Source organism: Elaeis guineensis, chromosome 5 (assembly GCF_000442705.2).
Source record: "Elaeis guineensis isolate ETL-2024a chromosome 5, EG11, whole genome shotgun sequence".
NCBI classification, from domain to species: domain Eukaryota; kingdom Viridiplantae; phylum Streptophyta; class Magnoliopsida; order Arecales; family Arecaceae; genus Elaeis; species Elaeis guineensis.
The window spans coordinates 28,425,689-28,447,857 of NC_025997.2; the positions used below are offsets into that span (position 1 = coordinate 28,425,689).

Sequence of the window (22,169 nt, forward strand, 5' to 3'; positions counted from 1 at the left end):
AAACAGTTGATTATGTCTAGTTAGTACTGGATATGAGGTGTAGGTTTAATTTCGAGGATAAATTTGATCGAATCAGTGATCCAAGAAATTTTTTGAGAGATTGAATTCGAGTCTTAGTTATTTCAGATTAGATCTAATTTAATTAGGCTTAATTAGATTAATAATCCAAGTTAGACTTAGACCTGAATCCTAATTACATTAGGATTGACAGTCTCTTCGAGTTTGGTTTGAATTATGTTCGAATCCGATTCGAATTGAGCCAAATTTAAACCAGATGGGATTAGATCTATAGAGTCCTAAAACCCTGAGATTCTCTCTCACATGTTGCCGACCAAAGAAGGGAGTGGGTGCTGATTTTTTCTGCCCCATATTCCTTGTGTGCTCATGAAGAGAGTTCACACACAAGGTTGGCATCATTCCTTTCTTTCTTGGTGTCCTAGTTGGATAAGAATCAAGAGTTCTAATCATTATGGGCTCTAATCAGACAAGGGGTGACACCTATAAGAGGGGAGCACTGAAACACCATTGGTTATGATTCTTTTTATGTGACAAAAGGAGAGAAAGAAACATCACCATGAGATTGAGATTTGGTTTCAGCATAAAGTTTGTTTTTGTGAGACAAGATGGAGGCCGTGAATCAGATCTTGGCATGAAGATCTATTCCTAGGCATGGAGTTCTTGGGCACTTCTCCTCTTGGCATAAGGAACATCTATGCAGACCTTCCCTTGCTGAGAGATCAGATCTCAACCCTCCTTGCTTCCCTTCTAAAGGTGCGACACCCCGAGGATCATCCTTCTTTCCTGCGGTGTCTGGCATGCATGCAAAGTAAAGGATCTGCATCTAGTTTAAGAAACCTCCAGTATCTAGATTGAATCCACTACACATCAAAGTTAAACATAATTGTTATAAAAAATTTAAAATAGAAATCTGTTCAAATCTTCCCTAGTGATCCGATCTGAATCAAATTTTTTTCTTCAACTGGTATCAGAGCCAAGTTTCAGGATGTGGATATATAGTTGATTTTTTCTGGTATGTTTACATATAATATATAATCAGATTTTTTTTGTTAGAAATTAAATTAGATTTGAACCTATTTATCTGAATTTTTCAGATCTGATTTTAACCAAATTTTGGGATTCAAATCAATGGTTGATTGAGATTTGTTAAAAATCTATTTTAATAGAATTTTTGTTGCAGATTTTTTCTATTATAATAACCACCTGATTATGTTTGTTATAAAATCTATTTTAATAGATTTCTTGATGAAGATTTTCAAGTTAGAAGTTAGACTTTAATTAAGATCTAAATTGAATCTATTTTGATAGATTTTTAGATCTGGTTCTGAATAAAAATCCATACTTATACACAATAGATTTTTAACCAAAATTTTTTCTATGCATTCATATCTATTTTGAATAGATTTCTATGCATGTTTAGATCTATTATGTATGATTTAAATGTTGTTTAAATTTAATTTCAGATTTGAAATAAAATATATGATGTAATGATCTAATTAGATTAGATGAATATCATGAATACATAATCATGTTTACCTGTGCACGCCAATGTTTATGTTCACCTCACATGTAGATTCAATTCGATCTAAAATTTGATTTTTTATCATAGTAGCTCAGTACTCATATTAAGTTGATCACCAGGCCATTCAATCATAAGAGCAAGCAGGGATTAAAGTTCTTCTTTTGTCCATTCGATGGGTTTTTTTATGACATGCAGGAGTGTCACTGTGATCAAATCTCATGAAGAAAAATAGTAAAAAAAATTTAAAATTATTTTAATTATAAATATATTTAAATTAGATCTAAAATAATTAAATATTTATTATAATTTTAATAAAATAAATTTAGATATAAAAAATAATTTTAAGATTTGAATTGTGTGCTGCATATGATGTAATCTGTAGAGATCTAAATATGGCTATTATATATATGATGTATAAATGATATTTAGATCAGAATTGAATATATTTAATTGCTAAACTTAGATCTAAAAATAGGTTTTAAGATCTAAAAAATAAATGACATATGATGTAAACTTGGTAAGAAAGTTTAATGTAAATAGTTTACAGTTGAAATTATTTCAATTAATACCCATATTCATAATGCAATAAATTTACATCTGAAATTATTTTAATTTTACACTTAATTAAGAATTAAAAGTTAAATCTTTAGATCTAAAATTATGAATTTAAGATCTAATGACATTACATAAAATATGAGATATGGGTTAGCTCAGATCAGGTCATTCAATTGGATTAGATCTAGAGTTAGAATCAAATAATGGACTAAATAGAGTTATTGATCAAATCTAATCAAAAATTGATTTAGATTAGGTCAAGAATACTCTAGATCCAATATAATAGTTATAGTTGGGTAAGTCCATGTTTTGATTAGACCAAATAGATCTAATTATAGCTCAATGATCGAGCCCGAGTCTTTTGGCTGATCAAATTAAAATTAATTAATCAATTGATATCTAAGATAAGTTTGATAGCTCGATCGATGATTTTTAATTAACAGCCCACTTACCTGATCATTTCGATGGTGTCTAAGGCAAGCCTTAGTAGACCCTCCCACCGATCTCACTTATCTGATCAATTTGATAAACTATATTTTGATTAGATCACTAATTGATTCGAGTTGACCCATGCTATTAAGATAAATTAGTTTAACTAATTTAGGTACCCTTGGACCATCTTGTCTCTAGTCCTCTTCATGACTTAATGAAGTCAGTGGGAGGATTTAAGACTCATCGATCAATTTTTTCTCTATCTTTTAAAATATTTAATTATTTTTTTTAAATTATTAGGTCTTAAAATAAAATAATTATGGAGATAACTAGATCATAGCCTCCTATTAAGGTGCATAATAATCAGTCCAATAATCTAAATGATCATTGGAGGTACCTTACATCTGGTGTTCATCTGAATATTGGAATTATCATTCATTATATGATGACTCTGTTGTACTATTTGATGAATGGTTGGATTAGCTAGAGCTTTACTCAGGTCTGATCATTCATTAGTTAGATTTACTGAATCTATTCATATTAATGGTTAGACCTAACCAGGACTTTCAGTGAAGGCGTCATATGCCTACCGAAGAGGAGTCTAGGACAAAATTATTACTAAAAATTATTTAAAATAATTGGTTAAGAATCTATCGTAAAATCATACGTTGGCCAGAGCTTTACTCGGACTCATATGTAGTCTGTGTGGATTCTAGTATCTATTAAGAGATTAAAGTAATTTTTCTGATTAGAGATAGAGACTACCAATTCATATAAAATAGTGAAAGAATCTTTAGACTAAAGTTTAAGTCTTTAGGATTAAGTAATTTATATACTAATAGAGTCTTTATTTTTTCTTTCAGTGATGGCTAGTAGTTTGTTGCCTCACTCACTGTTAGATAGTGACAAACTTATAGAATTAAATTTTGATAATTGATATCGAAAATTGAAAATAGTTCTGGAGCACAAAAAGATCTTGTACATCCTTATAGATCCTACACCTGTAAAGCCTACTCTCAATGCAAATGCGACTGTCAGAGATATTTATCAGAAGTGGCTTAATGACTGTACGACATTACGTTGCATAATAAGGGCTGTTATGAGTGATGAATTTAGTTATAAATTCGATGATGCTTTATCAAAGAAAATACTATAAATGTTGAATAAGCTTTTGGCATACTTGAGATTCATCCTCAATATAGCATCGATCCTCTGAGAGAGAAAAAAAAAGGATGGTGCAAAGGTATCATGCTGGGGCTTCTAAGCCCAATCGAACTAAGCAGTCTAAAGCAGACCTGAGTAGAATACTTCTTTTGCAAGAAGCTAGAGCACTAAAAGAGAAATTATCCTCTATATCTAGCTACCCTTGATCCGAACAGGCTCAGAAAGAGAAATAAAAAAATGGTTGCTAGACAAGATACTTATATGATAATATCTTATAATTTCTCTGTCTATGATACTACTACCTGGGTATTAGATACTGAAAATCTAATTTATATTTATAATTCATTGCAAAGACTTTAGGTTAGTAGAAAGTTTGAGAAAGACGAACAATTCCTGAATATTGAAGATAGAAGAACTGTTTCAGTTCTAGTTTTAGGAATAGTTCAGCTTGTTCTTAACTCAAATGTCATTATTTTAGATGATTGTCATTATTGTTCACTTTCCTTATGAATGTCATTTTCGTAAGCCTTTTGGTCAAAGATGGTTATAATTTTTTAATAAAAAAAAAATTATGATATCATTATAAATGGTATCAGAGTTATGAGTGGACAATTGAAAAATAGTATTTATATTTTATCATAGACTATAAGTGTAATGTACACATCAAACAAACATTCCAAAATAGATAATATCACAGATGTCTACCTTTAGCATTATAGACTCTGTCATATAAATAAGAACATGATAAACATACTAATCAAAGAGAAATTCCTCAACATCAATGATTATGAATCATTGCCAACCTATGAGTCCTATCTTCTTGGAAAGCTAATCAAGTCATTCTTTATTGGAAAGGATAAATGAGCTAGTGATGTTCTAAATCTAGTACATACTGATGCATGTGGACCTAAGAATATAAGTGTCAAAAGAGGATATAACTACTTCATTACGTTTACTGATGATCTATCGAGATATGGATACGTCTATCTTATGAAGCATAAGTCTAAATCATTTGCAATGTCCAAATAATTTCGTAATAAGATAGAAAAATAAATTAAAAAGAGTATTAAAATACTTTGGTCAGATTAAGGAGGTAAATATCTTTCTAATGAGTTTTTGATATATCTAAAAGAGAATGGGATTCTCTCATAATGGATCCCTCTTAGGATACCATAACATAATGGAGTGTCAGAAAGGAGGAATCGAACTTTGTTAGACATGGTTTGATCCATGATGGGATTTGCGAGTCTGTTAATTTTTTTTAGAGATTATGCTCTTAAGACTACTTGTTATGTTCTGAACAATGTTTCAAGCAAATCGATCATAAAAATACTATATGAGATATGGACTGGACATAGGCCAGCACTCTCTTACCTTAAGATTTAAGGTTGTCCGACTTATATCAAACATTTATAGATTGATAAGCTTGGACCTCGATCCAATAAGTGCTTATTTGTTGGATACCTCAAAAAATCTAGAGCATACTACTTCTACCTTACTGAAGAACAAAAGATGTTCGTCAGTAATAGGATAGTCTTTTTAGAAAAAAAATTTTTATGGAAGAACTAATGCCACTAAGATTGAACTTGATGAAATTCGACAAATAAAAAAATGACAAAGACAAGTGAAAATATAGAATCGTATTTGATTATATCAAATCCAAAGCCTATTATAGAGGCACCTTTAAGAAAATTCGATAGAGTACCATGTTAGTCGGATACTACGATTTTTTGATCCGAGAAGGTGATTCTGTTGAACTTGATGAGAACGATGAGGATCTAATCACCTATATGGATGCCATGTAGAGGTCTAACTTTGAGAAATGATTTAATACTATGAAGTTCGAAATAGAGTCCATGAAGATCAATGATGTATGGACACTTGTTGATCCACCCGAAGGAATAAAATTCATAGGGTGTAAATGGATATTAAAAAGAAAAAGAGGCACAGATGGAAAGGTGGAGATCTACAAAGTTTATTTGGTTGCCAAAGGATATCATCAATATTATGGTATTGACTATGATGAGATATTTTTTTCTGTGGTAATGCTTAAGTCCATTCGGATTATGTTTGTGATAGCGACATACCTTGATTATAAAATCTGACAAATAGATGTCAAGATGACTTTTTTGAATGAATAGTTGGATGAAAAGATATATATGATACAACCTAAAGGGTTCATATCCATATATGAATCAAAGATATGCAAGCTTCAGAGATCTATTTATGGATTGAAGCAAATATCTCGGAGTTGGAACTTACATTTTGATAAGACGATCAGAATGTATGGCTTCATTAAGAACGAAAAAAAACCATATATCTATAAATGAGCTAATGACTCTGTAGTCATTTTTCTTGTATTGTATGTAAATGATATACTTTTAATAAGAAATGATATTCCTGCTTTACAAAGTATAAAGCTTTAGTTATCTTCATAGTTCTCCATGAAAGATTTAGGAGAAGCATCCTATATCCTAGAGATGAAGATCTATAGGGATAGATCTAAAAGACTGCTTAGATTGTCGCAATCCATGTACATAGACACCGTGCTGAAATGGTTCAGCATGAAAGGTTTCAAAGAAGACTATCTGCCGATAGGTCATGGAATTACTCTCTTTAAGAAAGATTGTCCGACAACTTCACAAAAAAGAGAGTGTATGAGTAGAATTCTATATGTCTCGACAGCAGAATCTATCATGTACGTTATGATATGTATGAGATTGAATGTGACTTACTCACTAAGGATAGTGAGTAGATATCAGTCTGATCTAGATGAGAACCATTGGAAGGTTGTAAAGACAATCCTTATGTATTTGAGAAATACTAAGGACCAATGACTTATCTATGGAGACACTAACTTAAAACTTGTGGGATATACTGATTTCAGTTTTCAATCAGATCATGATGACAGCAAAAGTATGTTAGATTATGTGTTTATCCTGAATGGAGGAGTGATCTGCTGAAAAAAAAATTTCAAGCAGCACACTGCAGCCGATTCAGTATGCGAGGTAGAGTATATGCGGCATTCGATGCTGTCAAGAAAGCGGTCTAGTTGCGAAAGTTTATCAACGAGTTTGGAGTGGCATCTTCCATTGATGGTCTTGTTCTACTGTACTACGACAGTATTAGAACCATAACTCAAGCTAAAAAATCAAAGTCTTACCAGAGAATCAAATATATTCTGCGTCGCTATCACCTTATCCGTGAGATCATGAATCAAAGTGATGTCAAGTTTCAAAAGATCAACGAAAAGGTAAACTTGGCCAACCCATTTGTTAAAATCTTCAGAATCAAAGAGTTTGAAGAGCACAAATGGAAGATGGATATTAGATACTATACCGATTGGCTTTAGTCCAAGAGGAGTTGTTAGAAAATATGTCCTAAAGCTAATCATTTGGACGATTGTGCTTTTTGTAATTTGTATATGAATTATGAATTAATAAAAATTATTTAATATTTTCATCATAAATTATGCATCTTTCTTATTTTAACTCTTGTGTTGTGATGAAGTCCTTAGAACCATTAAGTAATTGATAAGGAGGATTTATTAAATAATTTTTAAAATAATATTCGTGATCAAATGATATGTCATTAAAAGGATGATGACGTTTATCCAGTGTAGGTCGTTGTATCCATATAGGTTGGTTGTCTTTGTAACTAAGAGTGTGGAGACACTGATATGGTATACAGATGAGATATAGGAGTATATCGTCACTGAATAGTGACTCACCTGCTGAGCGCTCTACTGTCAAGAGTAACTCGCGAAGGGTATGAGCATAAGTATCCCTTAGATCTGAGATCACCATTGTGACTTGCAAGCAACTTACTATAATTTAGTATCAGACTATCTGTATTTCTATTATAGTGACGGAAGGCTACTGGGTACAGTCAAGTACTTGCGAAGTCTGTATGTGAGTCAAGATGAGATTGATCTCTCTGGATTATAGGAGTTAATGCATCACTGTATTTTAATTTAGTAAAATTTTGATCAGGATAATTCATTTGATGGATTTGAAAGGTTGAAACACAATGTGGATGACACATTCAGAGTTAACAGTTAAATCCTAAGTCGTCCTGAGCATTTAGGATCAAAGAGATGAATTATATGGTAACCATATGTCTAGATTCTTGAATGTTGCTTTGCAAATATTCGATCCATCCAGACATCGAAAATCATTGTTAGATGGTAACTTCGATTAGTACAGAAAATAGTTTCTATACTACCGACTTAGTGTTCAAACCTATGGAGTCATGTACAAAGTCAAACAATGCATAAAAGAATTGACCTAACGTCTATGTGTTCTATTTGAAAGTATGTGACTTGATTGAACAAATAGATTTACTTAATTGAGAATTAAATTAGAGATCATACAGGATTAAACAGTTGACTATGTCTAGCTAACACTGGACATGAGGTGCAGGTTTAATTTCGAGGATAAATTTGATTTGATCAGTGATCCCACAAATTTTTTGAGAGATTGAATTTGAGTTTTAATTATTTTAGATTAGATCTGATTTAATTGAGCTTAATTGGATTAATAATTCAAGTTAGACTTGGACTTGAATCCTAATTAGATTAAGATTAACAGCCTCTTCGAGTTTGGTTTGAATCAGGTTCGAATCAAATTCGAATTAAGCTAAATTTGAATCAGATTGGATTAGATCCATAAAGTCCTAAAATCCTGAGATTCTCTCTCACTGTTGTCGATCAAAGAAGAGAGTGGGACTGATTTTTTCCGCCCCATATTCCTTTTGCGCGTGTGAAGAGAATTCATGCACAAGGTTGGCATCATTCCTTTCTTTCTTAACGTCCTAGTTGGATAAGAATCAAGAGTCCTAATCCTTATGGGCTCTAATTAGATAAGGAGTGACACCTATAAGAGGGGAGGGTTGAAACACCGTTGGTTATGATTTTTTTTGTGCGACAAAAGGAGAGAAAGAAACATCATTGTGAGATTGAGACCTAGTTTCTGCATGGAGTTTGTTTTTGTGGGACAAGAGGGAGGTTGTGAATCAGATCTTGGTATGAAGATCTATTCCTAGGCATGGAGTTCTTTGGCACTTCTCCTCTTGACATGAGGAACATCTATCCAGGCCTTCCCTTGCTGAGAGATCAGATTTCAACCATCCCTTCTTCCCTTCTGAAGGTGCAACACCCCGAGGATTATCCCTCTTTCCTGTGGTGCTTGGTGTGCATGCGAAATAGAGGATCTGCATATCCAGATCTCCTGAGGCATCTAGTTTAAGAAACCCCCAGCATCTTGATTGAATTTGCTAAGCATCAAAGGTAAATATAATTGTTATGAAAATTTTAAAACAGAAATCTGTTCAAATCTTCCCTGGTGATCTCATCTAAATCAGATTTTTTCCTTCAAAATTTGTGCCTTGTCATCTAACCTCCTCAATATCTCTTACGAAGAAATAAATTGAATCCATATAGATCTTAATTATTCATAGTGCAAAAATCATTTCAGGATATGTATTTAATAATCCAGATATTAAAAATTCTATGGTACTTGAAACATTTCTTGCATTAGTAAGATCCTTTGATCAACTTTGCTCTCTAAACGATGTTGTTGTTGTTCAAGAGATAACAAATATCGTGAAAAGAGAAGAATTATTTCTTGTCAATATAATGACTATTAGTATTTCTCATCCCACCTAGTAATGAAGATCACAGTAAGAGATAAATTCAATTGTAAGTATCTCTGAAAATTGATTGTGGCCTTGCACCTTAGTTTTCTTCATACCCTCACAAATTTCAAAAGAAAATTTTTCCATACCCTCACAATTTTCAGAAGGACCCGCCTTAATGGTGACTCTGTACTTAAAATCTTGTAGTAACTCATTTGATCTAAACATTATTTGCTTCTAATGTGATATAAAATCTCATTAGCTTAACATACATAATAAATGTACAAACTCTTAAAAGTTTATTTTGATATTACTTGGGGATCCATAACATTTACCATCATACTTTTCGATCTCTTTCCTACACATAAAGATTTTTCTCTCTCAGAGAGACTCAACTGTATGATCACCTCCCTATTGCCCCGTCCATGCTCAATATCATACTTCTTTCTCTGTCTATAATACTCCTTTGTCCCGTAAGCCATGAGAGGATATGCATAAGAAACAACGACGGATCTATGTAAAGAAACTCAAATATCTTCATAGTACCATAACTATATATAGAACATTCCAAGCCAAATAATTAAGTGAAATAAATTAGGAATAATAATAAGATTACTTAAATATTATATAAAAGTTCAAATCTGAAGAAATGCAAGGCATCCTTGTAGATGTTTTACCTTTCCAAACTGCATCTTTAAAATATTTGAAATGAGAAAATCTAAGGTGAATTTTGCCCAATTATATGTACGAATACAATTGACATCTTCGACCATATTTAAGTAGGAAATAAGAATATCAGTCCTTGTGCTTGGGACAAGAAAGCTCCTATTAGTAAAAATATGAACTTTCTTTTGAAATGTTCATCTCCATTATTGCTATTTTTGATACATGAAATCAAGTAATTTATAATCTGTCTTGTGCCACTTACAACAGCATACATGTCCACTAGAACTTGATTGAGTTTATGTTTTTGACTCAATATCTCCTTTTCTTTATCACTCAACCCTATTATGCAATGTAAATCTTATTCTGTGATAGAAATATGCATGTTGTTGATCAAGATCGATCTTTTAATGGGATCGCATCTTTTTAACAATTAAGCCAAAACCACTGGATGGAGTATACCGCCAAATCCTATCTCTTTCGTTGCATCCTTTTGTGCACTATTTAAATTATCAATTATACTGACTAATCATCTCAGAGAGCACCTTATATCTGTTGCTAAATCAATATCTTGCATTAAACTTGTATCTTGCATGAAACTTATTTCCTACATAGTTCATAAATAAAGATTAATTTATTTTATACCATGATTCTATTGTGCAACTATTTATTGATAGAAATTTTAACCTAAAAATATCAAATTAGATGAAGATACCTGAAAATGTGCCATTTGAAATACATAATGTGTGTGTTGATGTGCCACTTGAAAATTCAAAATCCAAGAAACTCGTAGGCATGAAAGATTCAAAATCCAAGAAACACATAACGTTTATTTAACCATTTCATACCATCGCTCAAAAAAATTTAATTATTTAATATCTATGAAATAGTTATATTTATAGTAAGATGGAACATACAAACCAAAACAAAAAATAGGTTGCCATTTAAAATCTTCCTTTTGTATCGAATGCCACTTATTCTTTATGTATTTCTTACACAATTCTATTAAAACATTCGGACTCACACTTTGGGTTATACCATATTACTGGGCTGTATTGTAAGATAGGGTACTTAGCCTTTCTTAATTATTTATATTATTCCAGAAGTTTCTCTTCAATATGGCCAGCTGAAATTTTAGGAGCACCCCTTGTAATTGCTCTAATATATTCTGACATGTGGTAACTTTGGGTTTATGAGTATCTGGTTTAATTGGGGGTCAGTATCTCATTTAAGTGAGGGGGCAGCAAGTGACTTAATTGGCACAGTTATCCAATTCTACATTAGTTAATTTATGAAACTGGTTTGCTGTATAAACCATATAAATTTCTGCAAGTGGATTGAGTTATATTGATATTTATCAGTTTTCTTGCTCACTAGAAATATTGGAATCACAATTACCAATTTTCTTTTTCTATCTTGATTTTCCTACTTCTAGACAATCTTTGACAATATTTTGAATCATAAAAAATATCTTGGCCCTGAGTACCTGAAGATATGAGTTTGGAAGCTCAAGATCAAATTGACAAGTAAGAAATGCCTCTTCTTATGATTTGAGGTTAAAAAAAAAGGGTATGCAAAACATAAATTTTTCTTTTTTTTTATTTTTTTTGGTAAAGCAAAGGCATTTGACCACCATGCAAAACATAAAATAGATTCCCCTAAATCCTAGCATATCAGAAAAATACATACGCACCAAAATTTTGCACAGTAAGAGAAACAAAGAAATAGTAAGACTTTATACAAATGACTACATTTAGTACAAATAAATAAAACAGAATAAGATAAAAAGATCTATCAGCTGTAACAGTGAGTAAACTTCCAAGCTTAAAGCAGCAGGGGTGGGAGGTCTGAAAGGATGTACCGCATCTATTGCAGTCAACTAAAACAAAACCGCAACATATTCGCACAAAACAATTTCACTGCAATCACAAGCATCTTGAACGTTTTCTTCGAAATGTATCCAAGGATAGCAAAGATAGTGCAGGTTTTGTTATCCGAAACTCGGATGCCAGATTGTTGGTTGCAGGGGTTTTCATCTTTACGATCCATCTATCTCTGGTACGGAACTCTATGCTACTTGAGCAGGCATCATCTGGACGAGAAAGGAGCTTTGAGCGGAGAGAATCTTCGTGGAGAATGACTCTGCCATTGTTATTGGCTGGATTTGGAACGAGACGATGCATTCGGAAGTTCATTCACTACCTTGTGACATCTTGAGATTCCTTCGTATCCCTACGGTGACGTTTGTTTAGCACATTTTTCGGAAGGTGAATAGAGACGCGGATTGGGTAGCATTCTTTATCGCCGAACATGCTGGTGATTGGATCTGGCGCTAAGGTGACGACTGCCTATAGATACTTTGTGTTATATTGTATTTTGATTTTATGGGTTGTACTCATCCTAGACTTGTGTGATCGCCCATTTGTATCCAAAAAAAAGGTATTCAAACGATAGCAATTACATGAAGACATAAACTAGCCAAATAAATTAAAAGAATTTTATAAGAGACCACTTATTGTTTGATGAAAGAACTAGGGGAAATATTGGTCAGAAAGTGGCTTGGAATTTCATTGAATAGATGGTTTACAGAAAATAGGAGAGGGTATTCCTTGGATGATCGGTTGATCGGAATAGTGCTCAAATATGAGAAAAGATATCCTTTGGTGGAGAAGATCAATATGGCAATGATCTTATGAATTCATGACATTATGACTACTACCGCACGCCACCGACGAACACCAACGAGAAGATAGCATATCCTCCACAACCGCCAATAAGCACCAATTTTTGCTTCCCACAATCTGGCACCTCCTTTTAAATGCTTATCGGCAATAGGAGATGGAGAAGGTCCGGTCATGGATTGGAAAATGAGAAAGAAAATGAATTAGAAAATAATTAGAAAGTAAGAAAGAATGTGAGTTTGAAAATGCCCCTAACATTTTCAATAATTACTGCACCAACCATTCCAAATTTGAAAATGTCATTAGATTTTGAAGAAATTACGTAAAATTTCCAGTAAAACATCTCTTGCCATTCTTTCTTAACCGGAAGGTTAGAAATTTTTTACATAAGAAATAACGCAACTGCCCTTTGAAGCACCGTAGTAAAAGCCTTAGCATGGTCTTGGAGAATGATCTTAACTCTAAGTAAACTGCTATAGTTTATGACTTTAATCTAAACTTACCCAGCAACATGTTTCAGGTAGTGCTTTTGTCACCTATCATTAAGCCTTGTGAAATGCCTTTGTAAGTTACTATTAACCCTTGTAAAAGGATCATACTATGCATCCAATGAAAATCTTGATGAGGCTATATATATTTCAAATTTTCCACAACAAAGAAAGATTTATAATGAACCCAATATGGCTTATGCCTTGTTTGTGTGCAAGCATGCACATGCAACAGGTTTTAAATCTTCTTCTCGTTGTCTCATTTTATTGCTTTGCTTAAAATGATGCAACTTCTTATAAAAAAACACTCGGTAGCACAGTGACTGTATGAATGCACATTCTGACTTCTAAAAAGAATACTTAATGGATGACATATTTTATGATTTGAGAGTGGCAAAATATTATCTCCTTCAACTCAAATTGGACCAGAATATTAGCTTATCATTGTGACATTCTTAGATTATTGATGATTTGGGGGTGGCAACGAATGCAAAAAAACTCAATTATCCAATATTCTGTCAAAATTTATCCCTTTTTCAATCAAAATGATCGTTAAAGTTAAAGTTATGGGAAAGGGAAATGAAGATATACCCATGATAAATTATTTTTCATCCAAAAAATCAAGAATTTATCTCCCTAGGAGAAGAGAGGTGTGATCTTTGGGGCACTGCCTATTTCATAATTATCAAATCTGAGAAAGGATTGATGACTTTGGAGATTCAGGTAAGGAAATTTATTTTTAATATAAGCCATCCATTTTTGTTTTATTTTGTAAAATGTTATATTTTGGATTTTATTAGACTTATACTCTTCCTCTCGGATGAATATCGATAAATAAAGTTTTGTTGATTTCATTTTGATAATGGATGCACATATTGTTCAAGTTGAGATCACTTCAAAAATACTTTTATTTATATGGATAGGAAGATAATGGTGAGTAAAGTGAGAGAGTGTCCTTAGGAATACATGCTAAAATGGCCCATTATTACAAAATCTAGACTAAAGTGGACATAAAGAATTCAACTTAAACTAAAGGAGCCTGAAAGATAAAAAAGAAGAAAACTGAATTGTGTAATTGTCATTTCATCTGAAGTCCTCCAATGGTTAGCATTCTTGGTCTGCATCTACCCATAGTAATCTTTATTTTGCACAAGTTTGCAAAAAGGACCAGAGATTTCTTTCTTTCTTTATTTTTTCTGGCGCGCCTGGAAGGAATGCAATGAGCGGTATCTGTAGGACCCTTCTGATTTGGGTTTGGTTTCATGTAACATCCGAGCTGAACCCGGCCTTGCGGGGATTGGCTTTGTGGACTTACCTCCGCTTAGCCCTCTTTATAAGAAGCCTTCGGCGCCCTCCGGAGAAGCCTTGGTCCCCCCTCGCTAAACCCCTCCAAACCCTCCCCTTTCGCCGGAAGCGATGAGCACCTGGCGGACGCTTCTGCTGCGGATCGGCGACCGGTGCCCGGACTACGGTGGCACCACCGACTTCAAAGAACACATCGTAAATGCCTCCTTCTCCTTCTCCTCTTCCATTTTTCTTTAGAAGTTTTATGTTTTAGCCTTTGTTTGGTTCTATTCTTGCCCTAGTTCTTCGAAGCTGTGGATTGCGGTAGCTTGCTGCTTTCTCTTATATAGTTCCGCTGTTGTCATAGTTCTTGGATGCCCTAGGTCACGGGAGCTTGCTGTCCCAAATCTTGTAAGCCCTAGACTATAGTAGCTTGTTTATTTCTCCTACTATCTCGAGCACCATTTGAGGTGAAAAATTGGTGGCACAGAAGGGTTTGCTGCCATATTTCTTCTTGACTCCGTGCAAAGGGCTCAATTTTAGCGCCATTTTTGAAATACCACAAAATAAAATTGAGTAATAGCTTTTTTTTTTAAAAATAACTGACAGCTCTTCAGTGCGTGCGGCTTATGTTAAAAAAAAAAAAAGTAATCTTCGGCGTTGCTTTTAGTTTTGCACGACATCAATAAGCTGAGGATGTTACTGTTAAGGCCTGTTGTTTCAGATATCATCATTGCAAATATAATCGGTCATATGTTACGCCATAATTGGCCTCTGCATTTTATTGTACATTTACCTGTTTTCTAGTTTTTTTTTTTTTTTTGTCTGTTTCTTCCTTTAAAGTCTTTTTCTCTTGGTGACCTTGTTTACTGGGGAGAGGGGATGGGTTTAATTGCTATGTTGATTGAAAACCTTTGCAAATGGATCCTTTGTTAGTATTTAACCTTATTCTAACATAAAACCATGAATATTTCATACTTTCATTGTTATCTCCATCATGTGAACTTTCTGTTAGTCTATTGGCTGTATTATAAACTCTTTTTCTCGTGTTCTTATAGCAGTTGAATAAGTTCATGATTGTCACTCTCTCTTGCATCACAGGAAACATGCTATAGTGTAATATGGCGAGAATTTGAGCATTCCAAAGATGGCATCTTTGAGGTAATATTGATTAAGTAAAAAACTGTTTTCTAATGCATGCATAAAGACCTGAATTGCATCATTCTGTAGATTTGCTCCATAACTTGGAAATTTCCTTATCGTGCTACTTACATGTCTGCACAATTCTTTAATAAGAGCACATGTACTTGCTTACATAAGGTGATGTTGAGAAAAGAAATTAAGCTAAAATGTAAAATAATACCAATTAGGTGGAAAGTCTCAACTTCTAGGGTTTGGTTTTGGGAGCCTCCTAAGACATTAGCATGTTCCAGAAATCTGGATGGTACAACCATATTGAAGGAACTTTGCTTTTGAACTATATAACTAGTTCTCAATTCCCACAACTTGCATAGAATAACATCATCTTTTGTCTTTGTCATCTTTTGATAATTTGTTTTCAAGCAATTCATTTTCTCTCTTTTCATGCCATAGAGCACAAAATGCCCAAATGTCAGCGGTGCCTAATTGAATTAATTGGCCATTAGAGAGGCAACTAACTTACATGGTTAAATTTCTGAGGAAGCACCCGTTGAAAGCAAAATATGTTACTTTGAATGATCTTTTGGCTAGCAAACTGCTAAAACTTACTAAAATTGCAAACCTTTGCTAGATTTCTCACAAGCTTTGATTAGAATTCTGCAACAATATAGATTATAGATATTGGAAAACTGAGGTAACTTCATTAGGTGATGCCTATTATGCTTCTTTATCACATCTGTAATGGTTGGTGGTTTCTTTTCAAATTCATGCAAGTTTTCTTGGTTAACATGTCATGTTACTCTAATAGGTTGTCAAACAAATGTACATGTGTCTTTTTGGCTTATATCTTAGTTTATTTAAATTCTTACCTCTTTTTTTAGTTTTGTTGTTATTTTTATATATTTATGATTCATTAGCTTTTTATTCATATAATACAATTTGCCTTTACCCCACCTAAATGGCTGTCTTCTGCTTAACTATATGGCAGTGTTGTTAAAGGCCCTAGTCGCACCTAGGCGCTAGGGGTCCTTGGAGCCTAGGCACAAGGCGCAAGGCGTAGGCGCGTGCTTGAGAGAAGTCAGGCACCAAAAATAGAAAAACAGAGAACTAACTATAGGCAAGAATTCCAGCAAGTAAAAACTAGCATCCTGTTATTAAAAAGTAAAAATAGAAAAAGATCTAGCTATTAGACAAGAAGTCCAGCATGTAAAAACTAGCTCTAATCCAAAAACAATCAAATAAGTGCTTTCTAAATTCCTAATTGGCTAATCCTTCTCCTCATCATCAAGCAAATCTGCTTCATCATTTTCTTCTAGTTCCTCTTCAGTATCTTTCTCATACTCATCATCTGTCTCCTCTGGTTCATCTACAAGTTGCACTTAGGATGGTTTACTAGATTTTGATCTTCCAGTCAACCACTTATTGCAATCATCAATATTTTTTAATGGTATAGGGTCCATGTGATTTGTCTACCATATCGATGCATCAATGCTGATTATACTTAACGAACACCAGATGATTCAAACGATGTGGAGCAAGCCTGGCCAAAAAACAGAGCATAACATAGCATGTTAGAAGAAGAAGAAAAAGAAGAAGAGGAGGACTGGAGGAGAGATGACTTACATGGTGTTAGGCGATGAGATGAGATGCAGGTGCTTCTTAGGGGATGAGATGAGATGGAGTCTGATGGAGACGCTTCAGCTTCTGCCTTCTGATTTTTTTTAGATGATTCCAAGAGTCTCATGAGGTTTTTAAAATCCGTTTGACTTTTAATGATGCCTTTCCAATCCCTATTTACAATAACTGACCTTTTCTATGTACTATAACCGATCTTTCCTATTTCTTAAAAACTAAAACTTAATACTTGTTGGAATCTTGCGCCTTTGAATAATGCAGAGGTGTGCGCCTAAGCTGTGCCTGAGGGCTGTCACCTCACCTAAAGGTTACAGAGGCGACGGCTCTTGCACCTAGCACCTTTTGCACTTGAGATGCGCCTTTAATAACACTGCTGTATGGTCCCTTGGCCACTTAAATATTGCAACTATGTTAGATATTTCATTTCTACCATATGAATATGTCTTCTTTCAAATGTTACCAGCTTGCAATAGCTTGAGAAGAAAGTATTAGTGAAACAATTATGATGCCTCTGTAATGCTTGATAGCATGTATTCGAGTGTGGTATCTTTCTAGGTGTGATCATCCATATTCTTCATTGTAAAGTAGTTATCTCTCAACAAACATGGACTTAGCTTAAATCCACCAGAAGGTTTGATGTTAATAATGATTGCTTGTAATTTGTGCTTGTTGTCATGAATTTCAATCTTTAGAGAAACTGAAGTTCATAGATATGTTAATCTACTTCATAGCCTTTGTGTCAATAACACTATTCTGAAATTTGCTAACGTTTGAAGTACTAATATGGGTCCTGTGGATTCAAACAGCTCCTTCTTCAATGTGCTGAACAGCTACCGCACAAAATTCCTTTGTATGGAGTACTGGTATGGTATTCTTTTTGTTTTCTTTCTCAAGTGTTAGAAATTAATCTATAATGCTTTTTTAAAGATGCTTTTAATTATTTTGTTTTACATATATGCAGGCTTGTTAAATGTTGTAGTGCCCCAGGATATTTTTATTGCATTTACTTCTTTGAAGAGTATGTTATTTTAGCAGTCCCTTCATGCATGTAAGATTAGTGATTTTTTCCAATCAAAATATGCATCTTTGATGGTCCTTTAATTAACATGCAAGACAATCTGTTCCATAACCTTAATTATTATATTACATTGGGATCCTTAGGCTTGATTGTGCATTTAGGGTTTATTCCTTGATTATTTTTCCCCAAGTAGATTTGTTTAAGTGTGCAATGTGTTTAATTTCTTTTGTTGATTTTAGCCAGTTGTTGGTTTCAGTACTTAAGGAATGTCTCGTCTTAAATCTTTCCTTAGGTTCTTCTTGGACCTACCAGCGAGTGACTTTCTTAAAAGCAATTTTCAAGCAATCCTACTCATGATTATGGTTCTCCTCACTATCCATTTCATATCTGTGGGTATTCCAATGCATGTCTTTCATACTCTTCCTGCTTTGCCTGCTAAGTATGTTTGTTGTGTTTTGAGGCCCAAAGGTGCTTTCTAATTGCTGTCTAGTTGATTAGCCCCCTCAAACCATGCGACATTTGTATACCTCTCTTCTTGCACTTGCAATGTGTTTCTTTAGTTTGGAAATTACTTTACAACTAAAGCAAATAACCATCATCTAGATTTTCAATGGAACTTGGCCCCTGCCCATGTGGCTATGATCCTTCCATGTTTCTCTATCTAATGGTTGAACTTGTAAATGTTGGCAACAAGTTTTTAGGTGATAGAATATGTGAATACTAAAATTTAAGGCTAGAAAAACAAGTAGAAAATGCTTGATATGAGAATGGAAAACCTGTAATGTGCACTTCAGCAGAACCTAATTAAGCTTATAGCCCTTTGCATTTGTTGACGTGGTTATTAACATGATAGCTAAGTTGATTATTTATTATATTTCTACTAATTTATCAAGACTGTTACTTATTTACTGCCTTGATGCCCATGCATGTTTCTGCAGGTCATTACACACTTTAGTAGCTCATTAATGGATAATGATATGAAAATGTAATCATTTTTTTTCCATGATGTTTATTCTAATTTTATAAATTCTTATCAGAAGTCAGTTTTATTTAATCTCTAGTCGAAGCAAGAAACTTAAAATAATTACTTTGCAGAGGAAATTCAAGTTCTTCTTAAAGTAACTCTAGTCTCACCTTCTTTCAGGCATAGATGATTGGATTCTTGCTTAAAAATTTGGATTTTTAAAATGATAGATTAAGATAAGAGCCAGAAACACCTAAACCTGTTTTTACCTTTTCCTATATCTTATTGGTCTTAGTTGATATCCTTTTGTTCCTTTGTTTAGTAAATTAAAACTGTGGATTATGTTGTAAATGTGCTGAGGGGTTTGTGTGGAGGTGCACAATCCACTCTAACTGCATGAAATACATAAATTCAGGTAGTTTCTAGTTCAACTTCTTATATACATAATTTGCATACAAAATGCACCATGTTGAGGGCAATGCTGTAGTGTTTTGCAATGGTTTTCTCTGGTGTTGGTAGACTAGATAATGTGCCACTATTATGTTGGCATTGTGCGATTCAGATGTCACTGTACATTGTTTCAACTTGTGAACATTGTCAAAACTATTGATTGCTCATTTGTGAGAAATGCTTGGTTTCGCTGTCCTATTACAAAGGGGTTTATTACATGTTAACATTTTATTTGTGCAACTAACCTTCTTGTTTATGTCTGTATATTTATGGCAAGAGTTAAGTGTATGGCATAGCATACTAAGTTTTGTTTTATTTGCAAATTTTAACTTCTTTACCTTCAGGTTGGTTTGATAAACTTAGAAAATGAGGACTTTGCTAAGAGGGTGGTAGATACCACATGTTCTAGCTTCCAGGTAAATTTGCTGCTTCTTGGTATCTCTTACCTTTTGTAGTAAATGTGTGCTTCCATTTTTTTTCTTCCAATGATTGCTTCATGAAGAAAATTAGCCACTTGCAAAGAAGATTTGAAACCAGTGTGATTTCAGTCTAAGCATAAATTGTGCATCTTGATTGGGTGATTTTTAAAGATACCTGGTTTTACTTTTTTGTGTTTTAGTATCTCAGATTGAGCAATCCACAAGTGCTGCATTAAGATATGCATTATCAATTACATGAAGCAGCATAGTTACCAAGGTGTGCCATACTGTACGAAATCGGGTGGTATGGGGTGTACCATACCGCTTTGGTACTCATACATGATATGTGGGGGGGGAGGGGTTACTGACACTCGGTACGCCAAACTGCTACCGTATTGGGGGTACCAACATAGTGACAAGGTGGCACTAGTATGGGGCTTGATACTGAGATGGCTTACCTTGATAGTTACAGCTCAGTTCCATGTTTTTTTTAATGTATTTTTTCTCAGAAAAATTAACAAATATGTTAATTTTGAAATTTGGCAATTTTCTCTGCTATATTTCCAGGATTCATTATATTCAGAAAATTATAACAGGATTCGTCTTTTGTTGCGGTTTCTCACTGGACTGGTAGGTTCTCTGGAGCAAGCTATTTCTGTTTTGGTCTTTAACAGTAATTATGCTGTTGCTGATTGCCTGCAGCATTCCTTTCGTTTTTTTTCTTCTCCTTTGAATTAGCATCATGTTGCATCAATTTGCATCAACTAGGGTTTTTTTTTTTAACTGGTGGCTGTAACATGTTTTTTTTGTTTGAAGAAGTGTCGTACTACATTTTGTCTAGATGATTGTTTGGGTCCATTAAAGAAGTATATATATAGTTAAATGAAACTGTTTTTTTTTTTTCCGTTAGATTTACACTGTAACAATAATTGCCTTTGCTCAGCTGGTTATTGTTACGATGTCTTCTGGCTACTGCTTGGCTCTTTATTGCAATGAAATTGGATGTTTGTCTCTTACTTTTAGTTTCTTTTTTTTTTTCAGAAATTACTGTCTCATGTCTGTTTAACTAGAAAGTTTTGCTGCCTAAAGGGATAGATCCAAGTTTTTTTCTTTCCAGTTATGAGTTGCTTACTGATAGAAAATGTTGATGTCATCAAAACACCACTCTAAACTAGTTAGTTTGACCGGAACTATATGTACATTTTCATTCATGCATAAATATACGCATACACATACATATGCATGCATGCATTGTACATGTATTTATGTATGTATGTGTGATATGTGTATATATACATGTACATATATGTATGTATACATATATGGATACATATATATGTATATGTATGTATGTATGTGTGTATCTATATATGTATAGATAAATAGATAGAGAGAGATATATAGACGCATACATGCATGTATGTACGTATGCATGGATGTATGCACACATGCTTGCATGCATATATGTATATGTATAGATGCATGCTTACATGCATATATGTATGCATGCATGCATATATGTATATTCATGTATGTAAATAGATGGATCAATATAGATAGATAGCTACGCACACATGGGTTTCTATATTGAAACTTCTGGAAAAATGATGCAGTCCAGTGGTTCATATCTGGGACCATCTGGAAGTTTTCAGCCTGATGGTTCCCTAAGACATTGTGGATTGAGTTCTTGTGGTACTCACAGGCAAATTAGTGTCCAATCAAATCATGTCTGCAGAGATTTCATGACTTAAAGTGGATTTTTAATGCTTCCTTGTCTACCAATTTCAATTCCCATAATGACTATTAGTTATTATGTATCAGTTATTACATATTAGTGGTTGCTATCTACTCTATGCGATAAGATACAGGTAAAGAAGCTCGATGCAAATAGGGTCTTATAAATGCTTTAGGCGCATTATATTAATATTTTTGTCTACTTAAAATTATTTGCATGCCAGTTACATAATGTCTGTTAGATATCAATCAATGTAAATGATAACTGGTACCCTGAAAACCATTGTGCATTAGTACAGCCATGCTATTTGCTTTGTTCTTTAATTTGATTATTGTTATCTTTTCTACTGTTATGCTTATCTCACTTT

At 33.6% G+C, this 22,169-nt stretch overlaps 1 protein-coding gene across 1 annotated transcript in view; it reads left to right on the forward strand.

Moving 5' to 3' along the window:
• Nucleotides 1–14,447: 14,447 nt before the first annotated feature.
• LOC105045259 (nuclear cap-binding protein subunit 1) overlaps nucleotides 14,448–22,169 on the forward strand; it is a 33,975-nt gene continuing 26,253 nt past the window's right edge. Inside the window, exons 1-5 of the mRNA XM_073257811.1 lie at nucleotides 14,448–14,657; nucleotides 15,543–15,602; nucleotides 18,023–18,079; nucleotides 19,993–20,064; nucleotides 20,635–20,697. Coding sequence (XP_073113912.1) covers nucleotides 14,574–14,657; nucleotides 15,543–15,602; nucleotides 18,023–18,079; nucleotides 19,993–20,064; nucleotides 20,635–20,697 — 336 coding nt within the window. The 5' untranslated portion in view covers nucleotides 14,448–14,573. The remainder of the gene's footprint in view (nucleotides 14,658–15,542; nucleotides 15,603–18,022; nucleotides 18,080–19,992; nucleotides 20,065–20,634; nucleotides 20,698–22,169) is intronic.